General features: G+C 40.2%; 1 protein-coding gene across 1 annotated transcript in view; it reads right to left on the reverse strand.

Annotated features, from left to right (window-relative positions):
* The window catches only part of dph6 (diphthamine biosynthesis 6), a 56,167-nt gene extending 48,617 nt beyond the window's left edge, over window positions 1–7,550 (reverse strand). The window contains exons 1-3 of the mRNA XM_085342993.1: window positions 7,453–7,550; window positions 7,000–7,091; window positions 4,881–5,065 (exon numbers count right to left, since the gene is read on the reverse strand). Coding sequence (XP_085199119.1) covers window positions 4,881–5,065; window positions 7,000–7,091; window positions 7,453–7,475 — 300 coding nt within the window. The 5' untranslated portion in view covers window positions 7,476–7,550. The remainder of the gene's footprint in view (window positions 1–4,880; window positions 5,066–6,999; window positions 7,092–7,452) is intronic.
* Window positions 7,551–8,683: the final 1,133 nt, after the last annotated feature.

The following is an 8,683-nucleotide window of genomic DNA, read 5'->3' on the forward strand; positions in this document are numbered from 1 at the left end:
GCTGTGCTGCATCTTAAAGTTAGGAACTGCAAACTTTGCTGAAACGTAAGAAAACAAAACGGTCACCAAAGTGATTATCCTTTGGTTTGAGGCTGCTTGCGAGCTACTTCCAGTAACACCATTTAGAGGTCTCTCAGCACCACAAACAAGCTTCAACAAGCTTGCATTAGCTTTGTTATTGATCTGATCTCCTAAACCCTCGCTGTGACCCCAGAGGTCATGATTTATGTATTAAGCAGCTTTTTAAAGAAATCCATTTTCCTGTTGAGCCCCCAATGTACGTCTAATGCGGCACCATGCCAGTAATCAGAGAAGGGCTGTGTGTTTGATTTTGGGCCCCCCCCCCTTTCATAGTTCACACTCCTCCTGAACATCTTGTCTCACAACACCTCAGCTGCCTAATCAATACTACAAAGATACAGAGATTCCTCCGCCTGCCTACCAGCCAGTCTGCCCTCCTATTCCTTTCTGCTCCATTCTTTCTATTATGTCTCAGTCCTTTTCCCTTCTTTCCTCACAGCAGGATGCACCTCCATCAGGGAACTTGCAACAAGGCAGTGCCAGGCTTCTGAAGGGTCCGGATGAAAGTGCGACGACAGCACAATGGAGACAGAGATGTAGAAGAGAGAAGGAAGGAGTGAGGGAGCGGGAAAGAGGAATGAGACAGATTGTTTGGACTTGTGGACAGGCTGCTTCTGCGATCCCAGAGGGCCCCACTCTTGTCTGCTGATGTCGATAATGGCGCGGCAGTAGTTACTGAGGACGAGGGGGGAATGTCTATGTAACAATGGTCAGGAGAAACGGGGAATAGGGGGAGAGTGTGCGCAAGTTTAGGAGAAAGATTAGCTCACTAAAAACAAGGTGTTCTAACACACACCAATGGAACAGAATGTTTCATCTACAAAGGCCAAAGGTCTCAATGCGCCTTCCCAGGACTTTTCTCAGACATCTTAAAAAAAAACAAAACAACAACAACAAAAAATACACACACACACACACACACACACACACACACACACACACACACACACACATACTGGCTTGTTAAAAAAAAAAAAAGGGGGAAAGCTGGATCTTAACTGAACTGTCTTATAAAAATAATTAATTAATTAAAAACATGTTTCTGAAAAGTCGAATGCATTAGAGGACAGGAAATTGGATTTGAAAGTAACATTTCCATCGTTCTCAAAGCAGGGTCTCAGTATGACAGAGATGTCACAGCGCTGCTAATTAGAGCTGGCAGAATTGAACATGTGCATAGATATCATCTATTGTTCCTCATCACTCTAATGAGCTTAAATGTCTTTGTCTTTATTCATCAGCTCAAAGGTTGCAGAGTTGCTGCAATAGAGTCATTTTCTTTTTATAAAGTATCTATTACCATATCAAGTGACTGAAGCTACAATTACGCCTTTCCAAAACTCAGTGCCATATAGGTTGTTCTATTTCTGAAGGATCTTTGTGTTGTAAAATGGAATTAACTACTCATAATTCAAAACATCTACTTGTGGCTGAGGGTGACAAATAAAGTGCATATGGATTGTAGTGAAAGGACTACAGTGCTGAAAGAGAGGCAGAGGTGTGCACGGATGACAGCGATAGACCTGTTATCATGTAGCACAGGCCTGTTTTGACCTGACCTTGAACACACAAGCACGTACGCACACACACACACAAACACACACACACACACACACACAAGCTGGGTCACAGGGAATAAAGAGCCACTGTGTCAGGTCACAGAGCACAGAGAGAAGGATAAAGGAATTGAGGGATGTGATATGACTAATATGAGGGGTTTTGCAGGCCTTTGGGGGAACTGGCTTTACAGCCAGGGGTGACTGACACTGTTGATCTGTATCACACATGAGAGCGGATCACAGCAGAGGGGAGCAGAGTAGCCACACAATGAAGTATGGACACACTACCTATGAAATCCACAAAAAAGCACACTTTTACAGGAGTTGGATTTTAATTCTTAGCAATAAATACAAATGTTGCGCTTACAGAAAAACATCTTTATGTAAACTTTATATTCTAGTGTCGTTTGAAAGCATTGTTGAGAATGAAAAGATGTCATTTCTGTGAAAATGCATTCTCAGCTGTATATACGTAAAAGTGCTCCACCAAAACTTATTTCTCCCCCTCAAAGAGCAGGTTCAAAGATCAGCACCTAGCAGGATGGGCTTGCATGCATGTTGATCGGGTTACACACTTCAAAGAAGCACAGCTATACACAGCCAGCGATGAGAGCAAAGGGGGCCAAGGATAGGGCCACATTGTCATTCTGCTATTATCAGTACTGCCAGGGAATGGATAGCTCATTTTTTCTATTACAATCGGGCTTTTTTCCCCCTCTGTCAACAAAGGTTCTGAAGAATATGATCTCTTCCTTTGAATCTTTCGAATGGCTTCAAACATTCTTAGAGGCCAGTCTGTATAGATTATGTTTGGTTTGTCAGCAAACGGGAACGATCCATAGATGGCACTGTTGGCTCATGCTACGAGTCAGACACTAGCACTGCAAAACGGGGAGGAGGAAGAGAAGAGAATCCACTTAAAACTCATCAACTTTGGATCTGAGGAAAAAAAATCTTTCATCTATGCTCAAGTGTCATTTGCCAAATATAATCTTGTAACTTCTAATTAATTCAAACTGTGAGAAAGAATCTTTCAAAATATCACACTTTCCAAAACAGAACACATTTTTTCATGCTAAAACTGTTCTTTTCCAGCAATAGTGATTTAACAGCTCATTATCAAAAGCTGTGTTTTTTTCCCCCTCCTTTTACTCCCCCCTCCATCAATTCCTTCACTAATCAACAACACTAAAAAGTTTATGGTCAAAGAAATATGTTTTTTTGTCTATTTTTTTAGAAATAAAGAAAAAAGAAACAAACTGAAGATCTACTCAACTTGATGGAACGTAACAGAATTTCTAAGACGATATTTGAGATGACACGAGAGAGTTTGGGAAGTTTAAAAATACACTTCAAGTTAAATAACTTACTATTTCAATACAGTACATAATGTGGAACTGTGGTACAAGTTAGTCACTCATTGAAAAATTAACTTTCGAGAGCACTAACTTGAAATTTGAGATTAAAAGATTGTATTCTTATGGTTGCCATAACTTTACGGATGAGAGGAAACCTGTTGTTTATGGTCCAGGTCTGCTGATGACAGAGGAGTGTGAGGGGTGCGCTGGGTGACCAGTGGAGGTCTCCCAGCCTGGGAGGGCCTCATTGGAGTCAAACTGCCCTGATCTATGGCCTGTCGGACTGGCGAGGTCAGACGAAAAAACCCTGGAAATGGGAAATTAGCAGCCCTATGCAATTAGAGCCCTGACCACAGGCAGAGTGGGCATACTGCATCACATTCCACAACGCTGTCCACTACTTGACTCACAAAAGAGGTAAATACTGAGCTGTGTGGATGTGGTTGTACTAATAAGATCAAAAGCTCCAAAAATCAAGAACTTGCCCATGTAGCTGCATGTGAAAAGATTTCTACTGGACACGGCAAAGGAAGTAAGGAAGTAAGGTGAAAATGCCTTCAGGCGGACTGGCCCCTGCCACTAAGGCAGTGTAGGGCCTTAAAGGAGTCAGATGAACATGTCTCCACACATACCTGCACAACGATTCACGCATACCTCTGTCATATACACCACATAAAGCAGAATCCCATTTCAACAACAAAGTCCCATCCAGCATCCCATAAGAAGTGCTTAAATGTTGATGCTGCCAGCTAAAATAAGAGGTTGTGTGGGGATAAAGTGTTACACAGGATCAATCCCACACGGTGTTTGTGCTGACAGCAGGGAGAGCCTTTGCTCCTGTTGAAGCGTGTGTCCATGTAGCCTCCTCATGGCTGCAGGCGGTCAGGTAGGCAAGCAGTGCCAGCAGTGTTCTAAACACACATGCAGTTATCTCAAACCTGTCAGTCAGCCACCCCGTACCTGGTTGGACCACCAAGGCCTCATACATAATTTGCCATCAAATGAATATTTTCTCAGAGTCCTGTCAAAAGTGGTATTTGATGAAATATTAATTTGGTGATTAATTTTTGCATCTGATCTTCTGTCAAGTGAGATAAAAAAAAGAATGGAATTTTTCCTGTGAAGCCATTGTTCAAGGGCACCTCTCTCCAACTTTGCCCATAAAACATTGATTAAGTGATCCAACAGCCACACTATTATTCCAGAGTAAAATAAAAGGAAAACATACCTTATTTTCAAAGGAAAAATTAAAATATGCTAAATCAGGCAGGCTAAAAGCACTATATGGGCTTTTTAGTCTCCCTGGCAGTTTGCAATAGGAACTAAGAACCGACTAGAAAGTTCAACTTCAATTTCTCTTTGGGAATTAAGGAAGCGCAAAAGCAACACTATGTGGATTTTTATTAGAAAACAGCTGAAAAGTCAGCACTCATTACAGTATAGAGTGCTTTAGTACACCCGGCATGAAAAGGAAACATTAAAAAAGCCTTTTTAGGAAAAGGACTTTCATATTGTAGCAAGACAATAACAAACCACATAATCATCATGTATTACAACAATATGACTCCACTGTAAAAGAGTTTGGGTGCCTGCAGTGTAGACCTGTCATCCACTGAAAACACTCAGCAGATTATAAAACACTAAACTACAACCAAAACTGTCAAGCAGTAGAAATCTTACTTCAAGCAAGTAAGCATTTTACACAGTTACCTTAATGTCTTTGGAAGTTGCACTCTACAGATAAATCAAGAAAATGAAACAATATTTTTGTGTGTGGAAATAAAATGTCATGGGCTCCTAAAGTATTAAGGCCTCTTGGCCGGAGGACATGGATTGAAAATGCACATCCGGGGTAATAAACTCTTCTGGCACAGATGCCTACCTTCACAAGGTGCAGCAGCTGATAAAGGTCCTCTACCTCATCTCCCTCTGTCTCTCTGTAGTTTCTGCTAGTGTCCAGGCTGGATCCCTGGATGGTGCGTCTATATAGAGGTAAGTCCATGGCATCGGCATACAGTTCTATAGCCTGGTGGCCCACCGTCTGGTACATGTAGCTGTCCAATTCATCTAATGCACGAAGGAAAATAAGTTACAACCTGTGCCTGATGAGAGCCTTAATCGTGTCTGACAAAAGGGATTTCACTGGATTATGCACAAGAAGTGATGGTGCAATTCCCTGAGAAATAACTGACATTAAATATCTACCTCTACAGCTCTACAATTAATGAATACTATATTAAAAATGATCTGACTATATGTTTTTATTAATACAATGCATTGTATATTCAAGATACCACACGTTAAAGAAATAATTTTTTAAATGAAAGTAATTTAAAACAAAAGTCTGAACAAACTTAACTGAAAGTTTCAAGTTTCATCATTTTTGCAGCAGTGACCTAAAAACTTGTCCCGGTGCCTCAGAGGTCACAGGTGCAACTTCCAGATGGACACAGTAAATTTGGATTGGTGAAGTGAAAGAGCAGCACTTGCACCTTCCTCATTAACACCACTTATATGCACTTCAAAAAGGCCCTTAAACCCTAACTGCTCCAGAGGAGCTGCTCAGCAGCCAATATAATCCTGTGCCACTCGGTCAGGCTTGTACTGGGCCGCTTCCAGGTGTTAATAAGAAACTATGAAAACATGCACTAGGGATGCATGAGACTGGAGAGTGAAAAGCAAAAACTAGAAATGCACAAAATTCAGTAACTAAGCAACTGATTTTTAGTTCCGTGTTGCTACATATATACAAGTGTGGCTCCTCACACATGCACATAGGCAAGAGAGTGACACGTACTATAGTTTATAATCAAAGTTCAAGTTAGTTACAGTTATAACAAACTCTTCCATTTTAGCTTAAAAGGTGAAGCAGACTTGGATAGTTGGGAAATGGCACTATAGCTTAGTGTATGAATACAACTGAACTGAACTAAACTGGAAAACAATCCCAACAACTCAGGCCACTTATCATAGTTAGGCCAACATCTTAAATTATACCAGACAGATAGAAACCAAAGATTTCCTTTGGGAAAGCACTCAGTGTGAGTATGGAGGAAAAACTCCTTTTTAACCTCAAGAGACCTCCGGCAGACTTAGGGAGGGCAGGCATCTATGCGAACCAACTGCAAGATCTGGGCAACTCCAAACCATACAGAGCACCCGCTCCAGTATTTCAATCACTAAAAATAGAGAATACTTTTCCAGAGCCCCATTTAGTGATATTAGCAAATATCAATAAAAGTAAAGTTCATGAAGTTGTTCTTCCTCATGAAAAGTTCTTCCTCAGTAAATTTTAATTCCTCAGGATTAACGTGTTCAAAAATACAGGAAGTATCAATTTTAGACAATAATGCTGTAGTGTAGGCTATACTGGACAAGGAAGAATAACTGTAAAACACAGGGGAGAAGTTTAATTAGAGATACATAATTTTAAGTAAGTTTACAACAAAGAAAATTAAGTCCCATTATTGAGAAGAATTTTAGTTAAGTACTAGAGAGAGCTTTGCTGTTGCATTAGATAAATAGAACCTGTTAATCTGCAATTGGACATGTTGTTTCTCTTCACATTTCTTTCAGTTATACAGATTAATGTGTTGGCATTAGACACAAAATACATATTATATGGGCATACACTATAGTGTGAATAGGGAATTCTTGTAAACTTCTTCTAGTATATTGTGGGTAAATGTTTTAAATGTATTTAATCATTAACTTACTTTTGAAACTATTCAAATATTTTTGGCCTACTTAGCATTCCATAAATGACTCTGGTTATTTTAAACACTAATATTTGAATATTTCATTTGTTAAAACATCAAATCAGATCAAATATATGTAAGGACACAGCACACAAACATGCAGTTCAAAAGTGAAATGATCAAATATTTAATTTATGTACAGTTATTGGGAACGGAAGTGCAGCTGGTTGGCCCATATAGCAAAGCCAGCTCCAGCCAGCTGCTGGGGCTTACAGGTTAATCCCAGGAGCACGTTTTACTCACCTGTGTGAGCAGGGCGCAGGTTGGCCAGAGCTACGATCCGGTGCCCAGCAGCAACACACTGCATCATGTTGTAGCAGCTGTCTTTGCCCCCACTGGAACACAACATAATAAACAGACACAGAGGCTAAGCTGACACACACATTATCATGGGTGCAAAGTTTAGCAATGTGGGAATGTGGTGCACCATATTTAATATCCAGGGTTGGAACACAAGGTTGTGGATGTACCGGGTGAGTTCTGGTGCACTACTCTCACAGCATGTTACAGCCACTCTATGCCACTCTTTCATTCGTCTTCAAACCCTTAGGCAATAATTCTACACCTGCATGGGTGTCATATTCTTGGTTTGAATTAACTCATATAGATACATCAGCATCCGTAGCTTACTGCTCTGCAAGCACAAATCATCAGTGACAGACCTGTGTGACGGTTAAAGCGGCAAGCTGCGATTACCTTATTAACGCAACCACTTTCATCCTGTTAGATTTCGTTTTTGAGCCTAAAAGCACCACAAGTATTGACTACAATGTGATAACACCGCTTAGCAACCGGCGAGCGTACACAAAAACATGTGGAAGCCAGACTTCCGGGTTGTTAAAGGACCCTCGTCATTCGACTGAGGTGCCCTCTAATGTGCCTGACAGAAAATCCGTAACACCGCTCTCTTTCTTACTTACATTATTGAAATGTAAGGTTTGTTAACAGTTGCTCCTTAATAATTCAAATCTTTAAAAGGAAAAGGAAGTATAACGGTAGTTGTTCAACCAATAGTGGATAAAAGATATTACACTGAAAGACACCAAGAAAAGAAAAAATAAATAAATAAATAAATAAATAAATAAATAAATAAATAAATAAATAGATGTTATTTATGTGCTTAAAGTGCTTAAAAGAGGGTAGTGCTGAGGGATATTACCAAGCCTGTTGGTCAAAGGTTTATACTCTGTATGTTCAGTTAGTGCTGCATATTCCCATCACAGTGCAAAGACATGCAGCAAAGACTTACTGTTTCACTGTGTTAGGTGCTTCCAGGGTGTACATAAGTTACAAAGAAAGAGTGTGTGTGTTTTTTAAACATATGTGCAATGGCATATTATATATATATATAAAAACGAGTTTGACACGTCTACTTTTTTAAAGATATAGCTGAAAAAACATTAAAAAAAGGTTTATTTACACTGTTGCTACTGCTTGCTGTATTATAACGTAATCAAAGTGGATAGGCACTGCAACTCTATTGACACGCATCCTTTGCCTCTTGTGTCTCAAGAGAGGGCCTAAAGTCCATGCACTGGTATTCACACACAGGTTGCGCTTTCCTCTGAGGGAGCCCTATTTTGCTCAGAGGAAAGCCTTTGATGCTCCTTTTGCTCTCTGTTGTTGTGCCAGAGCAGAATAATTGCACTGCTTTTGTGTGCTTCCCTCACCTTCTACCCTTAAGCAGGCCAAAGGCAACTGATTCTGTCTGAGTGTACAAAATTGAGAGAGACGTCTCTTCATCCCCTTGCTTTTTTTTTTACTAGGTTCCCTCTTTTGTTTTTGTTTTTGTTTGGCTGTATTCATCCTGAATATATAGCAAAATCTACAACCTGCAGATGAGCTTCGTTTATGTTGGGGTGCAGACAGTATAGGCTGAATGGAAGGATTTGTTTTCTAATGGAGTAATATTTTCTTATGATATGTT

Source organism: Diplotaxodon limnothrissa, linkage group LG19 (assembly GCF_057381915.1).
Source record: "Diplotaxodon limnothrissa isolate DT_005_m linkage group LG19, D_limnothrissa_male_GT1.1, whole genome shotgun sequence".
NCBI classification, from domain to species: Eukaryota; Metazoa; Chordata; class Actinopteri; order Cichliformes; family Cichlidae; genus Diplotaxodon; species Diplotaxodon limnothrissa.